The sequence below is a fragment of the Neomonachus schauinslandi genome, chromosome 1 (genome assembly GCF_002201575.2).
Source record: "Neomonachus schauinslandi chromosome 1, ASM220157v2, whole genome shotgun sequence".
NCBI classification, from domain to species: domain Eukaryota; kingdom Metazoa; phylum Chordata; class Mammalia; order Carnivora; family Phocidae; genus Neomonachus; species Neomonachus schauinslandi.
The window spans coordinates 201,472,805-201,493,527 of NC_058403.1; the positions used below are offsets into that span (position 1 = coordinate 201,472,805).

The 20,723-nt window shown below is 49.9% G+C and overlaps 1 protein-coding gene across 1 annotated transcript in view; it reads right to left on the minus strand.

Moving 5' to 3' along the window:
• Positions 1–5,336: 5,336 nt before the first annotated feature.
• Positions 5,337–20,723, minus strand: part of PGPEP1 (pyroglutamyl-peptidase I) — a 27,210-nt gene continuing 11,823 nt past the window's right edge. Inside the window, exons 3-5 of the mRNA XM_021683111.1 lie at positions 13,936–14,052; positions 10,161–10,393; positions 5,337–6,379 (exon numbers count right to left, since the gene is read on the minus strand). Of these exons, the coding sequence (XP_021538786.1) occupies positions 6,187–6,379; positions 10,161–10,393; positions 13,936–14,052 (543 nt within the window). The 3' untranslated portion in view covers positions 5,337–6,186. The remainder of the gene's footprint in view (positions 6,380–10,160; positions 10,394–13,935; positions 14,053–20,723) is intronic.

Below are 20,723 nucleotides of genomic sequence, written 5' to 3' on the forward strand. Positions count from 1 at the left end.
CTGCCCCTCCCCCTTTCCGGGGGACCTGGACATGTCCTGGCGGGTCTGAGACACTCCTTGTAGAAACTGCTGAATGCCTGGTGGCAAGTTGCCAGTGCAGAAAGGAGGGGGTAGGAAAGTGAAAGAGGGTGTGGGGGAAGGACTTTGGGATTTCCGGTTCAGTACTTCACCCCCCCTTGCCTTTCCCTACCCAGGACTGTCACACTCAACGTGTTGCAAGATGACGTTGGGTTGGGCGCCTGGGTGGCTCAGTTGGTTAAGCGACTGCCTTCGGCTCAGGTCATGATCCTGGAGTCCCTGGATCGAGTCCCGCATCGGGCTCCCTGCTCGGCAAGGAGCCTGCTTCTCCCTCTGACCCTCCCCCCTCTCATGTGCTCTCTGTCTCTCTCATTCTCTCTGTCTCAAATAAATAAATAAATAAAAATCTTTAAAAAAAAAAAAGATGACGTTGGGTTTTGTGGTATGCATAGGAGTTCTCCAGGTATAAATGGGGACAGGGGGGCTTCCAGGCAGAGGGGCCAGCTTGAGGTCAGTGGTAAAAAGAGAACAGAGGTTCAAATGCCCAGAAGAAGAGTTTGGCTTTCTCCTGTAAGCGAAAGGGAGCCGTGGAGGATATGAGAGGTGCGGAGGGGCCCTCATTAGATACCCAGAATGGGGCGGACTAGAAGGATGAGACTGGTGTCCAAGACCCTCATCTCCAAGTAAGACTGAGAATGTCCAGGCGAGAGCTGAGGGAAACTGTTGAATGGGGCCAAGCGAGGCCTCTCCGAGCCGTACCCTCCCATGAACCTCCCCCCATCTGCCTTGGACTATTCAGCCGCCTGTGCCTCCCTCATTACTACTGGGTCCCCTGCACTGTACTCCCAGCCTGGAAACTGCTGGATCCCTGGTGTGTCCCCAGCCCCAGGAACCAATGCACAGTAGGCACTCCATAAGTGACCGAGGTAGCCACAGGCTAAGGCAAGGACGTGCGGCGTGGGCAGGTCGGCCGGAGAAGGAAGAGGGCGTGTCTTCCGCTCCCGGGAGGTTCCAGCGCCTCTCTGCGCCCCCTGCTGGCCTCGAGATGCAACACCGAGCACTCACCCCTTTCCTTCGTCCTCCCGTAGTTTTATTACACACCAGTTACACGCCTGGAGCTGTGCTGGGTGCAAAGGACACTTCCTCTGAGGGAGCGAAGACCCTGTGTCCTCAGGGACTTGGAGGAGGTGCCCCCTCCCCTGGACCCACGTTCGCCAAGACAAGTCCTTTTGGTTTCAAAGATTTATTCTTTGAAAGCCCCTGACCCTTAAAATGTCTTCATTCCTTCTGAGGACATACATAGGGGAGTCACCAAGTCCTGTTTCTGGTTCAAACTACTTAGCTCCAGAGAAGCTGGCCTGGAGCCAGCTTTCCTGCCTCTCCGCCCCCTGGCCATGACATGTGGGACAAGAGGAGGCTTCACCTGGCAGAGCCTCAGTTTCCCCGTCTGTAAAAGGTGGTAATGGCACTCCCCACCACAGAGTTGTGAGTGGAAACTCGGCACGAGCTGGGGTCTAAACGATCGTGATTCAAATCCCAGCGCCACACCCCCTTGCTGTGTGACCACAGGCAAGTGACTCAGTCTCTCTGTGCATCAGAACAAATGCACTGGGTTGTGCGGAGGGAGACCGTTCAGTACAGAAATCTTGTCATTCTTAACTCAGCACATTCATAACAGCCACCACAGGCTGAGCACCAGGTCACAAACCAGGGACGGAAATCCCAGTGAATCAGGGATGCCCCTCTGCCCACTCAGGCCCTCAGGCCAAGGATGACCGAGGTGGACACTAACCCCTCACAAAGACACACAAGAAATCACGTATTTCAACTGTTTTATTTGCTTTCTGGGGTGTCAAGTTTGGGATCTTCCTGAGCCCAGCCCCCAGCAAAGTCACGACAGACCCTTCCCCGGCCTGGGCTTCCAGACAGGAGGGTTTCAGACAAGGCACTCACAGGAACTCTGGGGGTCAGGGAGAGGCCACCCCGAGATGCAGGGGACAGGCCCATCTTGGGGGACAGAAAACACAGTTACCTTAGGTAGGAAAGTTTTTTCCTAAAGAGAGATTTAGGATGAGCTAGAAACCTGAGATGTTAAAGGAACCCCAGAAACACACCAGGCACCCCCAGGGCAGGCAGAAAGTCAACCCTGCTTCCTTGGTCCCTGGGAATGCCACATGCCTTGGGAGCACAGAGTCCAATTCCAAACCGGCTTTCTCTGGGATTTCCTAGAGACAAAGTGTGTCGGCCACAAAAGCCACTCACCCCAGTCCCCCACCTCTGCAAATGGCTCTGGTGACCCTGGGCTGGGCCCTGGGGAGCCAGGGCCACCTCCCAGAGCCTGGGGTTGCTTCTCTCTTTCCCACCTTGTCTCCTTTCTCTGTGCCCCATGCATACTGGGGAGGCAGGCACTTCTGTGGGTCTCGGGGCAGCTGAAAAGGAAGACCTGGTGAGGAGAGAGATGGGGGCGGGCGGCGGGGGGGATTTGGTGAGGGGACCAGCTCAGGGCTGGAACGTACTTTCCCACTGTAAAAACAAGAGATGTTCTCCCTCCTGGCCAGCAGCCCCAGGCCCTTAGGAGGCACTTGTGCCTGGGGAAGGGAAATGTAATCTGGGATATACAAATAAAAGCCCTCTTCGGCTCCCCAAGGCCCGCGGATCCAGTGGGATTCGCGGCCACGGGGAGCACCCTGGGAATGCGGCGGCCTGCCTCTGCCCGCGGGACCACCAGCGCCCCACACCGGCTGCCCGCGGTCGCGCTCACAGGGTGGAGGCTGGGCCCGCGGAGAAGAATGGGGCTTTGTCCCGCTATCCCCAAAGGGGACTTTTGGGTTTAAACACTCAAGGGGTGGAGAGGTCAAAGGTCAACAGTCTAGACAGTGGCAGCAGGAAAGAGGCCGGGTGCGGTGCGCGGATTTCCAGGAGCAGCTCCCCTCCCTGGCCCAGTCGGCCCCTGGGGCACACAGGCATGTGGGTACACACACACACACACACACACACACACACACACACACACACACCAGCTGGCCTGGCTTCCTGGCAGACACTTCTAAGACAACAAAAAGGCATCCTGAATCTCCTTTTCCAGCCATCCCCCTGAGCAGGCCCTTTCTGTTCTAGAAGTCACCGTACCAGCAAAGAGCAAGGCGGCTGAAAAGGATTTTCCTTGCCGAAACGATTGCAATCTGACGTTTCTGCAAAAGCCCGGCGCCACTTGGGAAGCCATGATTTCTGCCCCCCACCTACCCCCGTCTCTCCCCGTGGCCAAGGGACCTTGGCCATTCTTTGATTGGACCAGGCGGGCCAGGTGGCACGAACCCAGTCCACCAACTCAAATTCCTGCTTCTTCCCACCTTTCTTTCCTTCTTACTAACCTCTCCTTCTTATTTCTTTTTCAAGCTACAAGCTCACGTCCATCCCACTGGCCTTGTTTTTGGTGAGCAAGGGGGAGCCGAAGGGGCTGAGAGAAGAAGAAAGGTACCCTTTCAGTGTGGAGGCTGTAGCACCATAAAGGAGATGCCAGCACCAGACACCCAGACGACCGGTGCTGCCCCTCTCCCCCACCTCGGCACCCCCATGGGGGCCCCCACTCCGATTTCTTACAAGATTCCCCCAGCAGCCTTCCCACCACATCCCACTGCCCATCCTTCTACCATGAACACCTGCTCACCCCTCCCCCCATCGGCGTCTCTCCCCTCCACACCCCGCCAAGCCACACCTACTTCACAGACCCGTCCCTCGGCCCCGCTCTGTGTGCCCCCCTCCACCTGAGACTCTGCAAATGACAAGGGAGCAAGAATGGGCCTTGGTTCTCCTTTCTCACAGGAGGACATTTTAGTCCGACACCCAACAAATGCAGACAGACACACCATGGAGAGAACAGATGAGTTTGCCCAAAAGAAAACCATTTTTAAACTAGAAAATAAAAGTAAAAAAAGCTGGCGGGAAGTGGGTGAAATGTTTAATGGCTGTCTGATTGAATAAAACGCGCAAAATGCTCTGCATCGTGGACAAGGACAGGATTCTGGCTTGACTTGATGAGAAAATCCAAAACCTTTGCAGGAACACAAAAATGACATGCATACACTCAACAATGATTGGACAATAAGTTATACCTCTAAATCTCTGAATCACATGGTGCTTTAAACAGAGAGGCAAAATGAAGACAAAGGAAAGATGAAAATGTGGAGTTTGGGGATGGTGTGTCCGGGTTCCAGTGGGTACCCAGCTAAGCGCAGAGACCTGGCTCATCTCCAGGTCCCCCCCTTTCCCTCCCCATCTTGCCTGAATTCATTTCCTCCTTCACACCCCTGAAGATCAGACCTTTGGGGATCAGAGCTAGATGAAGCCTAACGTTCTCAGTAAGACCTCTGGGGAGACCCCCGAGGCTTGAGCTCCCCACATTCAGAAGAGTCACAATTTCTGCTTACGGAATCCCACACGGCAGATTTCTCAGGAGATGGCAATCTCGGATTGGGGACGTGAGCAGGGCATTTCTGGCAGAAGGCAGGCTGACATGGAGAGAGGGGCAGAGTCCCGATCAGTTGAACCTGCCAGCCACAGGCCATGCCCACTGCCAAGTGCCGGCCCCGAGTCACCCACCTGGAGCCATTTTCCCCTCCGGAGAAAACCCAGGACCCAGAAAATGCATTTAACTCAGAGACCTATCAACCCGGTTCTCAAGCGACACAGCAGCTCAGCAGAGAAGAGAAACTCCCCTGGCCAGCAGAACAAGAGGCAAAGAAGGGGAATGTTTGAGAAAACGAAACAAAACAAAAATCTCATCTGTTTTAGAAAGAACTGCGTGCTGGGTAACACCGACGTGATCCAACCTGCATCAGACTCCAGTCCACCTCACACTTAGGGAAATGATAAAACCCCCGTCTTCTCCCCCAAGCAGGAGAACACTTCCAAAATGTGTGTTTGCCTCAGCCGGCTTCACAGCTGCTGTCATTCTTTTCCTCTGGCGGGTATCAAGGTCCAGCTGAATTCAGTGGCCTCCTGGGTGAGGTTACTCTCCTCCGTGGCCGCTAAGTTCAAAGTTGCCAGGGAGTGAGATCAAAATTTACTCTGTCTCCAGAACCATCTACACAAAAGCCCACGGGCTGCTCCAGCACCCCCTGCTCAAACACGTCAGCACACATGGAGATCAGCAAACTCCAGGCCCCGGGCCCCATTCTGGGCACCACCCCCCCAACTTAAGGAGAACAAGAAGCTGGTCCCCAGCACCAAGACTGCAAAAATCCAGGCCAGATGTGGGGTGGGTTTGCAGCTGCTACAGATTTTTACATATTAAAAAAAAAAAAAAAGTCATGTGCAAGTCAAAATGACAAGGGCTGTTTTCCTACCCCTGCTCCAGAGTCCCCACGGGTACAGCTCACGGCTCTGGTGTCGAAAGGGTCAGCCCACCTTTTTAACCAGCTGGGGCAGCAGCTCCCACCCCCCCAGGGCCTGGCCAAGGGCCCTGCCCGCCCTGAGGAAACGGAACCCGATGTCAGCTCCGACACAAAGATGTGGGTCCCGTTTTCAGAGAAAGAGGCAAGAAGGGGCCGCATCCCAGGAAAAAGAAAAGACACTTTGTTGTCGGTGAAAGCCCGCGTTTTAACCAAAGGGAATATAAATTCCTCTGTGCCCAAACTAGCACTATTGTTTTTGAAAAAGAGAATAAGAAAGAGAAGGGAAAAAAGCCTCCGCCATATCCCAAGGCAGCCCTTTCCAGGGCTGTCCCAGCTGCTGGGACATGGATCAGGGCAAAGACTCTTCAAGGAGTTTTTAAGTTTGGGAAAAACCAGTCATGGACAGAGGGAACACTGGAATCCCTTCACCAGAGACTTAGAAAAGCAGGTGAGCAGGTGGCCCCAGCTGTGGGATCAAGAGCAGAGATCCACTTGACTAGGATTCCCTGTGGAGATCGGGACCCACCAGCTTCCCAGCCATTGTGGCTGTGTCCCCAGATGCAAAGGGAAATCGAGAAAAAAAATCTTCAGCCACCTTCTTCAAAGCGACCAGCCCTTTTGTGGAGAAGAAGGGAGAGGAAGTGTGTACGTTGGAATATTGATCCAAATCCGATCCCCAGCTGACAGGCTTATCCTCCTTGGCCAGGCCCCCGGAGGGCGGACGTCCCTCCTGGGGTCCCTAGTGGGACGAGGTCTTGGGAGGCCCGAGAGGCTCTCAGTGTTTGTGGCGACAGTTGATTTTGCCATCTGACTGCTCCAGGACATCCAGCATCTCCTCGATGATGGCCCGCAGCGCCCTGCCCAGCTGGTCTGCATTGTAGGGCTTGCCCAGTGGAGGCACGTGAACAAAGGCTGAGCGGCCATGACTCTGGTACAGCGAGGTGTAGTAGGTGAAGTCACAGAGGTACCTAAGTTTCAGGGCATTGGGGGCAGGAGGGGAGACCAAAATGGGGTCAGAGAGTCAATACATAGACTAACAGGACAGCCTCCATCCAGATCTGCTGTAAGACCCCCAACCTCGCCAGAAATCTACAAGATGGAATACTGCTTCTCCCTCCCACCCCCCAGGTTGGCAAAAATGAAAAAAACCTGATAACTCCAAGTGCTGGTGTGTATGTGAGGAAGGAGGCAGTGAGATACGGCTAGCAGGAATGCCAATTGCCCCAGGGGGAGAATTTGGCAGGCTAGGAATATTACAAATGCCTGGACTTGATGACATGTTCTTGCCGGTTTTGAGAATCTGCCTTCAGAAGCCATCTGCATGAGGGCACAAGAAAGATGAAGAAGGTGTTCGCTGCACTGTTAAGTATAAAAGTAGAGTAAGAAGCAACCTGCTAGGGTCTGAATGTCTCTCCTCAAATTCAGTGTTGAAGCCCTAACTCCCAATGTGTTGGTATTAAGAGGTGGGGCCCTTGGGAAGTGAGAGTCCTCACAAAGGGGGTGAGTACCCCTTATAAAGGAGACCCCAGAAAACTTTCTTCCTCCTCCTGCCACATGAGGACGCAGCAAGAAGTCAGCAGTCTGCAACCTGGAGGGAGGCCTTCATCAGAACCTGACCAGGCTGGCGCCATGATCTTGAACTTCCCCACCTCCAAAATTGTGAGCAATCACTTTGTGTTGCTTATAAGCTGCCTGGTCAGTGGTATATTGTTACAGCAGAACGAACGGGCTGTGACACAACATGACTGTCCATGGACAGAGGAGTGGCTTCCTAAATGGAAACAGCCACACAATGGAATGAATACTATGCAGCCATTTGCAAGGCATGCAGTGGATCCATTGGGAACCGGAGAATTCACCAAGACCCATGTTGTGTGCCCGCAGGTGAAATCGAGGAAGAGGGCGCTCAGGAAAAGGCACATTGTGTAACCCCATCCACGTGAGAGCAAAGCTAAATAGGACAAAATCCTAAATCAGCACACCAAGTGCTCTGTAGGCAGCTGACCCTGAACAACATGTATTTGAACTGCAAGGGTACACTCATACAAGGATTGTTTTCACCAAATATAATACAGTATTATAAATATATTTTCTCTTCCTTATAGTTTTCTTCAAGTGTTTATTTTAATTCCGTTTGTTCCAGTTTAATTCCAGTTAGTTCATATATAGTGTTCTATTATTTTTTTAATTATTTATTTGAGAGAGAGAGCGAAAGAGAGCATCAGCAGTGGGGAGAGGGAGAGGGAGAAGCAGGCTTCCCGCCGAGCAGGGAGCCCGATGCGGGGCTCGATCCCAGGACCCCAGGATCATGACCTGAGCCCAAGGCAGAGACTTAACTGACTGAGCCACCCAGGAGCCCCTACAGTGTTCTATTAGTTTCAGGTGTACAGTATAGTGATTCAACACGTCCATACATCACCTGCTGCTCAGCATGACAAGTGCCCTCCTTCATCCCCATCACCTATTTCCCCCACCCACCACCTCCCCCTGGTAACCCGCAGTTTGTCCTCTACAGTTAAGAATCTGTCTCTTGGTGGGGCGCCCACTGTTGACCAGAAACTTACTCTGGTTCTGTTTCTTAAATTCCACACATGAATGAAATCATAGGGAATTTTCTTTCTCTTATTTCACTTAGCATAACAGTCTCTAGTTCCGTTCACGTTGTTGCAAATGGCAAGATTTCATTCTTTTTGATGGCTGAGTAATATTCCTCTGTGTGTGTGTGTACATGTATACGTGTGTGTGTGTATCTCACATCTTCTTATCAATTCATCAGCCAATGGATACGTGGGCTGCTTTCATTTCCTTATGATTTTTTTTTAATGTAAGCTCTACACCCAATGTGGGGCTCAGACCCACAGCCCCAAGATCAAGAGTCGCACACTCCACTGACTGAGCTGGCCAGGCGCCCCTCCTTATGATTTTCATAATAACATTTTCTTTTCTCTAGCTGACTTTATTGTAAGAATACAGTATATAATACATATACAAAATGTGTGTTAATCAACTGTTTATGTTATCAGTAAGTTTCTGGTCAACAGTGGGCTATTAAATTTGGGGAGTGGGGAGTCAAATGTTACACAATTTTCAGTTATGCAGGGGGGCGGTCAGCACCCCTACCCTCCATGTTGTTCAAGAGTTAACTGTCTATGGAAAGGTGTAGGAGGTTTTACAATTAAGTCGCAGATTTAACAGAGGGATCGCTAAGGAGAAGGAGAGAAGGCAAGAGAATTTTTCATGATGGGAGCATATGAGAAGATATTCTAGAATTATCTGTGCAATTTAGAATTAGTTTTATTTTTAAAAAATATTTTATTTATTTATTTGACAGAGAGAGAGAGACAGCATGAGCAGGGGGGAGAAGGAGAATCAGACTCCCCGCCCAGCAGGGAGCCCGATGTGGGGCTCAATCCCAGGACCCCGGGATCATGACCTGAGCCGAAGGCAGATGCTTAACCGACTGAGCCACCTGGGCACCCCTGGAATTAGTTTTAAAAACAGAATGATGGCAAATTTGGTTATTCCATTCAGTCTACTGAGTCTGTCACCGCCGACTTTGGGCTGGAGAAGTGTACAGAGTACTGAGAAATGGAGACACTGGTGCTGACAAGACATAGAACAGAGAGGACACAGCTTGGTCTAGGGGGTTGCAGAGACCCTCCAAGGAGGCAACATGTTGGAACTAAGGCCTGAAAGATGCCTTATCCGAGGGAGGTGAGTTCTGAGCAGGGGCCACAGCATGTGCAAAGGCCCTGAGGCTAGAGTGAGTGTGGTGTGTTGGAGCAACCAGAGGAGGCTGGTTGGTGGGGCTGGCATGCAGTAGGGGCAGGAAGAGCGAAGGCAGATGAGGGGCGAGGGGTGGCAGGGACCAGACCACACACCACCTGTGGATGGTGGAGATAGGTTGGGATTTTATTCTAGGTGCAGTGGGAGCTGCAGGAGGGATTAAGCAAGGAAAGGACACCATCTGATTTAAATGTATAAAAGACTTGTAATAGGCTAGAGTTTCTTCCCCAAATTGATGTTTACTCAGAACCTCAAAATGCGACCTTATTTGGATATAGGGGTTTTGCCGATATAATTAGCTAAGATGAAATCATACTGGACTAGGGTGGGTCCTAAATCCAACGACTGGAGTCCTCATAAGAAGGCCATGTGAACATGCACACAGGGAAGAAGGCCATGGGGAGATGGAGGCAGAGATTGGGGTGATGCAGCCACAAGCCAAGGAACCCCAAGGGTTACCAACAGCCACCAAAACCCGGGAGAGAGGCAAGGAACTGATTCTCCCTCAGGGCCTCCAGAAGGAGCGAATGTTGCCAACACCTTGGTTTTGGACTTCTAGCCTCCAGAACTGGACAGCGTGAACTTTTGTTGTCCTAAGCGACCAAGTTGATGGTTTTTGTTATAACAGCCACAGAAAACTAACACAGAAACCCATGGCGTAGAGGGGGAGCACTGTCAGGGCTGGGGCAGAGGGGGCAGGAGGACCACCAGGGAGGTGGCTGGGGCAGCATCCAGGTGGCAGACACCAGGGCCTGGGTGGGGACAAGTGGGCAGACCCATACATCATGAGTCCTGGAAGCAGAATCAGTGGGACCTGTTCCGAGCATATACTTAGCTCCAGGCCTCGTGAATAGTGAGTGCTCAGCCCACAGAGGCCAAAGTCAACATGCTTGGCTTGCCCGCACTAGCCTGGGCAGGTGGACGAGGGAAGCCACCGCTCATGCACACCCCCAGGTGCCCTACCTGCCGGCATCTTGTGAGATGGTCACCGACACGTCCAAGCCCAGCGTAGTGACCCTCTTACAGACAGCGTCCATGTCGATGATGGAGTCAATGCTTTCCGGGCCGTCCTCCACGCAGCACTGGGAGCCGGGGCAGAAGCGACAGTTGTCCAGCCCCTTGTAGCCCTTGTTATGCCCGCACTTCTCCAGCGTGACCGTGGTCGCCATGCCCGACACCCCCACATGCACCACGAGCTGCAGACAGACGTGCAGGGCTTAAACAGGTTTGCCCGTGAGACTGCGGGTTCCTCCCCACCCACCCACCCAGGCCAAGGAGAGGACAGCATCCTCCCCGGTGCTCTGCCCGGGGTCACATCGTTTCTGGCCCTTGCTGCGGGAATAGACCATCCAGTCACCCCACAGAAAGGTCTGCCCAGGAAACATGCCAGGATGTGCAAAATGCTAGGAGGTCCATTGCAGCTGCATTTATGCAAGCAAATTCCAGAAACCACCTCATTAGCCATTAGCAGGGGATTGGCTAAATAAATCAGGAGCTACTACACAGCTGTTAACATGCTAAAAGCAGTTTTTTTTTTTTTTAAGATTTTATTTATTTATTTGAAACAGAGAGGGGGAGAGAGAGAGAGAGGGAGAGAGAGTGAGCGCATGAGTGGGGGGGAGGGGCAGAAGGAGAGGGAGAAACAGACTTCCGCTGAGCAGGGAGCCTGATGTGGGACTCAATCCCAGGACCCTGGAGTCACGACCTGAGCTGAAGGCAGACGCCTAATCGACTGAGTCTCCCAGGCTCCCCCCCCCAAAGCAGTTCTGTAAGGGAGGATCTTCAAAACATATTGCCAAATACAAAAGACAAGGTATAACCTCCATGAATCTAACCTATGATCAAAGAGGCAATAATCTGTCCGTGATCACTTCAGTGTTTTTTCTAAAAGTGAGGAAAAAAAAAAAACCATGAAAACACCGGCAGGCTCAATAATAGGAGAACAGTTACATTCATTACTAAAAATTGCCTAGCTGTTAAAACAACGTAAGAGAGAGAAGTTATCGAACACTACATCTGAAACTAATGAAGTACTGCAAGTTGGCTAATTGAATTTAAATTTTTAAAAATGAAAAAAAAATAATGTAAGGGAGAATTTTTAATGACTTAGGTAATAAAATTCTCATGATAAAATATTTACAAAAGGCAGGGCACTGCACTGAATACAGTTGAATTCCAACCATTAATTATTTGTGTATATGCTTACACACAGAAAGGGCATTGTAAATGTAAATATTTATATATGTAAACATTTAAAATATGGGCTGAGGAGCATGCTGTCCCATACAACGGGGGTGGGGGGGAGCAGGGGGTGCACATGGCTAGTGATCACTTAAAATGTGGCTGGTATGAATTGAGATGTGTAGTCAGTGAGGAACACACATCAGATTTTGGAGGCTGGGCACTCAAAAAAAAAAGAATATAAAATGTCTCATTAATACCTTTTTTAAGGTTGATTATATGTCGAGATGATAATATTTTATTTTTTTAAGATTTTATTTATTTATTTGAGAGAGAGAGTGAGCAGGAGCGAAAGAGAGAGAGAGAGCACACACAAGTGGGGGAAAGGGTAGAGGGAGAGGGAGAAGCAGGCTCCCCACTGAGGTGGGGCTCGATCCCAGGACCTGAGCTGAAGGCAGACGCTTAACCGACTGAGGCACCCAGGCGCCCAGAGATGATAATATTTTAGATACACAGGATCACATTGAAAATATTATTAAAATTTATTTCACCCAGGAGCACCTGGTCGTGATCCTGGAGTCCCTGGATCGAGTCCCGCATTGGGCTCCCTGCTCAGCAGGGAGTCTGCTTCTCCCTCTCCCGCTCCTCCCTCTTGTGCTCTCTCTCTCTCTCACTCTCTCTCAAATAAAGAAATAAAATCTTTAAAAAAAAAATGTGCCTGGTGGAAAATTTAAAGGGTCCTACGAAATGGCATGATAAGGTCTAGAGGGCCACACTGCTGGAGAATCAAACTCTTTGGAGGTACAAAGTTCATTCATTCACTAACTAGATGCCCCACATCTGGTACTGTGTTATCTGGCGCTCCAAAAACTGAATATTGGGGAATGTGAAAACAAAGCAGCAGCTGTAGTATAATGAGCTGAATGGTGATATTCCCCTCATACCAAAAAAAAAAAAAAAAACCCCAAAAAACAAAAAACAAAACAACAACAACAAAAAACAGCCCCCCAAAACAAAAAACAAACAAACAAAACCACCCCTGTCCACCGCCTGGAAACCGTGACCGAGATCTTATTTGGAAAAAAGGTCTTTTACAGATGTGATTAAGTAAAGGATCGCGTGATGCGATCCCCCTGCACTCTCTGGGTGGGCCCCAAATCCACTGACACGTGTCCTTCAGAGACACATGAAGGAAAGACAGAGACAGGTGGAGAAGTCCATGTGACCACAGACACCGGAGTGACCCGGCCACCAGCCAAGGAACGCGTGGAGCCCGCAGGAGCTGGAGGAGACCAGGGATGCCCCGCGCCCCAGCGGGAGGGGGTGCCGCTCTGACGCCCAGATTGCGGACTGCCGGCCTCCGGGAATGTGAGAATGCATTTCTGCAATTCCGCAGTAGCCACGTGGATTGCTTCAACCGCACTTCAATTTCTCTATGGCGTAGAAATTTTGAAAAACATGTTCATGCTTTAAGGTATTTTTGTTAAAGGCCCAACGGCACGCACAAAGCAGAAGAAAATGCCCTCTGACAGAGCCTTCAGTCACGTCTCACTAACCTTCCAGGTCCCCCTCTACAACGGCACAAATTCCACTTGAGACTAGACAGAAGGGCTCACGAGGAAGGAAGTTTCCACGGGTCGGCCCTGGGAAATCTGCAAGAGCGGGCTAGCGTGGGAAGCTGGGTGGGGCCCCCACAGGCGACCAGTACCTCACCCATCAGAGACGCCAGCCCCGGAGAACTTCCCAGGCAGCTTTCACTCCTGACCCCCTGGAGCTCTCTAAGCCCATTGTTTTGGCAGGGCCACACGGATCATCTGGTGGGACAGTGTGGCTCCAGCTTGTCTGGCCTCCATTCCACCATATCTGGCAATAGCCTGTTCCCTCCCATTCTCATTTTCCCTTTGTGGAACCCCCAAATCCCCCTTCCCCTTCCAGGAAGTTTGGAGAGAGGTGATGCCACTCCCTGGCCACCAGAGTAGGCATGTGACCCAGGCCTCACAAATCAGAGCATGTCTTCCTTCCTCCAATCCCCAGCCATAGTGCTTGGCTCAGGGACTGGCATGGGACCCAAGTGCACCAGTGAGAATCAGCCATGGACTCTGGGAAATTATCAAAAGGAAAGTTGTTCTGCTGAGGGGCTGAGTTGGGAGGGTATCAGTCAGCAGTCATCTATCTTTGCCAAAGCAAAAGCAAAGTGCAAAGCAAAGCGGAAAGGCCAAGAGGGAATGCTGATAGCACTGGGGGAGTGCCTGGATCAAGCTATACCTGAAGCGTACAAACGTTTGTGCTTAAGCTGAGTTAAGGTGTGTTCTGATGGTCACATATAACTAAACATGTCACAACTGATACTGACTGTCCAGTGAGACAGAGCCAGCTTCTGGGAGGTCCCAGATGTTTGCTCTCCTGCCTCACACCCACGGGTAACCCAGGAAAGTGTGGCCCTTTGGGGGACAAGGCCATGGCACTGGCTGAAGCAGGACAAAGCCAAACAAATCATCCGTGTGGGGTGCCCACCTGCAGGTCCTGATGAGGGAGCACCTGCCTTCGCCCCACTCACCTGTGGGCTGTGCTTCTCCCACAGGGCAGGGATGAGCCTCTGGACCGTCTGGTACTCGACCGGAATCTCATACACATGCAGGTCCACGCTGTCACCAAGCCCGAGCTTCTCCAGCTCCTGGAAGGGAGAGGAGGCAGAGTGTTGTGGCATTAGGCAAGGCCTGCAGGGTGAATGTGCTCCCAGTGGACATACTGACCCATCCTCAGAAACCAGGTGGGGCTCCTGACTCAGTGTGCAGAGTGGAAGGTGCATGTGCTGGTCTACCCCAAAGCTCCTCCCTCATCCCCCTTCCCCTCCACCCATCTCAAACTCTCTCTGTATCTCCATGGGCAGCAGCATAATGCCTCGGCCTTTGGAGCTAAGCAGCCCAGTTTGAACGCTGTGTGACCTTGGGCAAGTTACTTATGCTCTCTGAGCCTCAGCTTCCTCATCCATAAAATCAGGATAAAAAAGTACTTAATTCACAAGGTAGCTATAAGAATTAAATGAGGGATGCCTGGGTGGCTCAGTTGGTTAAACATCTGCCTTGGGCTCAGGTCATGATCCCAGCGTCCTGGGATCGAGCCCCACATTGGGCTCCCTGGCTTCTCCCTCTCCTGCTCCCCCCACTTGTGCTCTCTCTCTCTTTCTGTCAAATAAATAAATAAAATCTTTTAAAAAGAAAAGAATTAAATGAACACGTTCACACAAAGAGTTTCAAGCCATGCTTGGCACATAAGTGCTCAAATAATGTCGGCTACCATTACTATTGTTTTTCTGTTGTTACTACACTTTCCCCTTCATTACATCTGTTAAGAACTATTTATAGATTTGGTGCCTGCTACATAGCACGGTCTCAATATATGTTTACAGATGGACCCAACTCCTTCGGGACCCCCTAACCACCTTGAGCATGAGGTGGCTTAGAAACATCATGAATTGGGGGCACCTGGGTGGCTCAGTCATTAAGCGTCTGCCTTTGGCTCAGGTCATGATCCCAGGGTCCTGGGATCGAGCCCCGCATCGGGCTCCCTGCTCCGTGGGAAGCCTGCTTCTCCCTCTCCCACTCCCCCTGCTTGGGTTCCCTCTCTCATTGTGTCTCTCTCTGTCAAATAAATAAATAAAATCCTAAAAAAAAAAAAAAAGAAATATCATGAATTGTGCACAAAATTGGGCTATGGATAACTCCCTGCATTTGCCCTTTTCTGGGGGAAATATCGATGCTTTCTTTCCTTGGATTCTCAACGTGGTCCACCAAGTGTCCACCTCTGCACTCCCTGCAGGTAGAGCCCAGGACCAGGTCGCCTTCCCCAGATGGCCCAAGGCACAGTAGGAACACAGTGGTCCTTCCAGCCCTGGCACCCAGGGGCAGGGAGAGATGTTTAATGATGAAGGTTTTGGCTCAACATGAAACACTGAGTATTTCTCATAGTAAAATTAATACTCCAAATAATGATTATTGGCAAGATTGTCTCCTACCATTCTTCAATCTCATGCACTGGCTTGAAAACGCTACCGCTGGTGGATGTCACGGGGTTCTATGGATGGGTCCCAGGCAGAGCATTTTTTGCATGCACTTCGCCTCACTGAATTAATTCACTTGCAGGTGAGTTCCTGCATCTCCTGAAGTGGCTTCAGGATTTCTTTATCTGGTTGCCTTGACCTTGCTATCCACGCTGTCCCAACTCCGTGTTCATTTGACCAAAGTTGCTGGAGAGTATCCAACACCTGGAAAGGCAGGTCCCTCCTTACAGAAAGATCATTCCAAATTGCGCCCCCCCCCCCCGCCAAGAGGGTGCATCAAGGTCACCTGGGGGGTAGGCGGGACATGATGTATGTGTGTGGGGAGTCTCAAACACCAACACAGGGAACTGGGACCCCATCCCTGTCACCAAGCCCAATGATGTGCAGGATCAGAAAGAGCCCCCCAGGAAATCCCATGGCCAGACAGACGAGGGCAGGGGGCAGACCTGCCCCCCCAAAACACTGGTGCACAGGTGGGCTGCAGACCACTGCTGGGGCAGGTGGTTGGGAGGTGAGGGGGGGTGACATTTTCTGTGAAGTCAATTTCAAGACATTTAAAACACTCTTAAGGGTGGGGCACCTGGGTGGCTCAGTTGGTTAAGTGATTGCCTTCGGCTCAGGTCATGATCCTGGAGTCCCGGCATCGAGTCCCACATCGAGCTCCCTGCTCAGCAGGGAGTCTGCTTCTCCCTCTGACCCTCCCCCTCTCATGCTCTCTCTCTCTCTCTCTCTCTCATTCTCTCTCTCAAATAAATAAATAAAATCTTTAAAAAAAATTCTAAAAAAAATAAATAAAACACACTTAAGAGAAACTTTGTAAATGATTTCGTTTCTCTTACAATTATTTCTCTCAGTCATTAGTATTTTTACTCTTCACGTTCCCTTCTCATTTAAGCCTCACTTTCCTGGACTGTGCAATGGGATCAAGGAGAACATTCTTGAAAGGGTGTGGGGATCTGGAGACGAAGCAGGCAAGGGGGCTCGCCAGTGAAACCCCTGAGAAAGCTTTACATCTGGGATCCCTGTTTCCATTCCCACCGGTTCATAAACACTCACTGGCTTGCTGCATGCCATGCACCCAGAGTGATGGTTTCAAATGGCCACACACAAACACAGAAAGACCACCTTCCGCTTGAGCATTCTTCACAGTAAAGTGAATACTCCGAATATAATTATCAGCAGGGCTGTTTCATAGTATTCCCAGATCTCACTCAGTGGTTTGAAAATGCTACACCGGTGGATATTAGAGCGATCCATGGGTGGGATTTATGGGGTACCCCAAGTTTTGTTTGGCAAATTGATTTGGAGACCCAAGCCCCATGGTCTCCCACCCCCCACTGCCCCAACCTCTTGCCTCCCAAGGCAGAATCTAAAATCATATCACACCCTTCCCCTGCTCCCACTCTGCTGTGCCTCCTGCCACACTCAGAATAAAAATCCTAACTCCCCATCATGGTCCATGAGGCCCTGTGGGAGCGGGACACTGCCAGCTTCCTTGACCTCCTCCTCCTCCTTCATTCCCCCCACCCTTGGCTCACTTCCACCAGCCTCCTCACATGGCCTCCCATACACCAGACTCACACCTGCCTCAGGACCTTTGCATTGGCTGTTCTCCCTGCATGGAACAGTCTTCCCCTTACTTTCCGGTCAGTGGATTCTCTCCTTAGCCTTCATGTCTCAGCCTCCTGAGAAGCACTTCCAGCCGCACAAGACGGTGTCCTTACCATAGCATAGGACATGCACACAGTAGGTGCTTGTGAACATTGGCTGAACAACTGAGCAGCTCAAGCGTGGCCTAGGAACAAATGTAGACCTCAGTGCCCACTTCCCTCAACTATAAATGCGGGTTTGGACTAGCTGCTAGCTGGGACCTCTCTTTTCTTTTCATCCATTCCTACATTCAAAAGTAGCTCCTGGGGTGCCAAGCTGGCTCAGTTGGAAGAGCACGTGACTCGATTTCAAGGTCATGAGTTTGAGCCCCATGTTGGGTGTAGAGATTACTTCAATAAACCTTTTAAAATAAATAAATAAAAGTAACTCCTCACTATTCACAATAATGAAGAGCTAGAGACAGCCCAAGTATCCATCAGTGGATAAAAGTATAAATAAAATGTGGTCTAGCCACACAATGGAATATTATTCAGCCATGAAAAGGAATGAAGCCCTGATTCATGCTACAATGTGGATGAACCATGAGAACAGCGTGCTGAGTGAAAGAAGCCAGACACAAAAGGCCACACAGTGTATGATTTCATGTATATGAAATGTCCAGAACAGCCAAATCCATAGACACAGAAAGTAAATTAGTGGTCGCCGGGGGCTGGAGTGGCTGCTAATGGGGATGGGATTTCCTCTGGGGTGATAGAAATGTTCTGGAACTAGATAGAGGTGGTGGTTGTAAAACATTGTGAACGTATTAAATGCCATTGAATTGTTCATTTTAAAACGGTTACTTTTATGGTATGTAAATCTCATCTCAGTAAACAAAGAAAAGAGAGAAAAAAGTAATTCTTAACTGCATGGATGGTGGAGGGCAGGAGTCAGGGGCATAGCCTCCAGAGCCAGGTGATCACGTTTGTTCCTTCTTTCTACCATTCACTGGCTGGGTGACCTTGGGCAAGTCATTCACCTGCTCTGTGCCTCAGTTTTCTCATCTGTAAATGGGATTAACAGTAGTACCCATGTCAAAGGGAGGAAAAATAAAACAATATACATAAAAGTCATAGTGCCTAAAAATGGCTCAAAAGTTTATAACTTAAACTATATTTTAAAACATGTATGTGCTTCCTTTAAAAAAAAAAAATCAAAGCAATTTTTTTTTTAAAAGATTTTATTTATTTGACAGAGAGACACAGCGAAAGAGGGAACATAAGCAGGGGGAGTGGGAGAGGGAGAAGCAGGCTTCCCACAGAGCAGGGAGCCCGATGCGGGGCTCGATCCCAGGACCCTGGGACCATGACCTGAGCCGAAGGCAGACGCTTAACGACTGAGCCACCCAGGTGCCCCCAAAGCAATTTCTTCTGCCTAAAATGGAGCCTCAGTAATCGGATTTACACGCCCCCTCACCCCCGGTCTGGAACAACTGGGAAAAAATAGACAAAATGTGTAAAATAACACTTTTCAAACCTTGAGGAGTCAACACTGGGGTTCTAGAAAGGGTAAGAAGGCTACAGTTTGCAGAGCTGAGTCCTGGAAAGAAGATAGCTGGGGGGACAGGAAGGGGAGAGCTTGATCAATGCAGATTTCTTTTGAGGGTCTGAGAACTAATGGGCATATATGGGTGCTGAGACCAGGGACGGAGACACGTGAAAGGAGCAGAGGGAACAACCCTCAGAGTTCACAAAGGGTGTAAATACTTGGTGTTCCTACCAACCAGAGTGGAAAAACTTCATAAGGAAGTGGAGAAAAATTAGCCCCACAATAAAGAACTATTCTGGTCCTGCCTTGCAAAACTTAACAGCAAGGCTGGAAAGGATCAAACTATATCCAGCAACTTAATTGTATCCCAGAACAAAGCTCAAGAAGATGCAGAGGAAATTAAAAAGTATCCAGTGGGCCCCCAAGGTGAAATTCACTAGGTCTGGCATTAAAATGAAACTTACCAGACAAGCAAAGAAGCAGAAAATTACAACCCATAATGAGGAGAAATATCAATTACTAGGAACAGGCCCAGAAACAACAGAGATGGTAGAATTAATTAATAGATAGACATTAAAACAGCAAATTTTAAAAATCCATATAGATCAAGTCTGAAGCGCCCCCCCATCCGCAGTCTAGGTCTCATCCCCAGACTTCACAGGTTAAGTACTGTTAACAGCACACACACCCATGCAGACCTATCTCCATCTATGATACATAGATGGAGGGGGAAAACTTTAGAATTTAGAAATGAATCTTCCCCTCTTCCCTAAGAAGAGACCCACCGCGCTTTTTTTTCTCTTAAAAACAAATCCAGGGGCTCCTGGGTGGCTCAGTTGGTTAAACGGCTGACTTTTTTTTTTTTTTAAGATTTTATTTATTTATTTGAGAGAGAGAGAACGAGAGACAGAGAGCAGGAGAGGGAGGAGAGGGAGGAGAGGGAGGAGGGTCAGAGGGAGGAGGGTCAGAGGGAGGAGAAGCAGACTCCCCGCGGAGCAGGGAGCCTGCTTCTCCCTCTTCCTGTGGCTCCCCCTGCTTGTGCTTTCTCTCTTTCTCTCTGACAAATAAATAAATAAAATATTTTAAAAAGGAAGGGAAGGGAAGGGAAGGGAAGCAAGAAGCCATGGTCTGTATTAACTGCCTTCCCTTTGGCTAGCTCCCTGAGCGCAGTCGCTAAAGGCATCCATTGTGCCAACATCAGGCTCTCAGGAGGATAAATGGCTGCTCTTAGGCGTCTGTCACTGAGTCTGGGGTCTGAGCACACTGTTCTCCACAGCCCAGGCTCTCCCCCTTGGAGATTCAGAATTTGGCTCCTTGCCAACCGTACTTCTTCATTCGTTGAAAGCTGGGAACTATCCAGATTCCAGTTTTACATCCTGCAGAACTTTCTGGAATTCCTCTCCCTGCCTTTTTCCCCATCCTGATGGGAAATCTAAAACCTGCAGAGTTGATGCCCTCCACACACCTACAAGTTACAGGAATTTCAAACTCACAACAGCCTGGCCAGGCCCGGATGTGTGAAGGCACCCAGTCTAGGGCCCTTCTCTGTTCCCCGGAATGATTAGTCCTGTCTCTTTGTTAAGATCTTGACATGTGGGGGACACGAGGCTGTACAAACTTTTCAGTTTTCACTTCAAACTTTTCATTTTTCATTCCCCCCCCCCCCCCGAAAGTCATGCACTTGAAGGCAGGGAACACCTTTCTCCAGGCCCAGGGCTGGATGCCCTAGCACTTTCAGCTCTGTTTCCCCTATGGCACTGCTAACATTTACTTAATATTTTCCTCAAATTCATTCACTTATTTTTTTCCCCTTAAATGAGTTTAGCCTCATCCCAAGTGACAATATCCTTGAAGTTATGGGACTTGATGTGCTATTTATATGTGTTTCTTCTAAAACACATTGTACTAAATACATAAGCACCATAATATTACCATGTTTGCCCTACATACAGTGTGCATGTGTGTGTGTGTTCTTTTCATGTATGAAATTCTTCAAAAAACAATTTATGGTACTTCTCTCTTCCTCCAATAAAGTGTTTTTAAGTTATTCCTTTTAAAACTAACTCAAGTGGGCGCCTGGGTGGCTCAGTTGGTTAAGCGACTGCCTTCGGCTCAGGTCATGATCCTGGAGTCCCGGGATCGAGTCC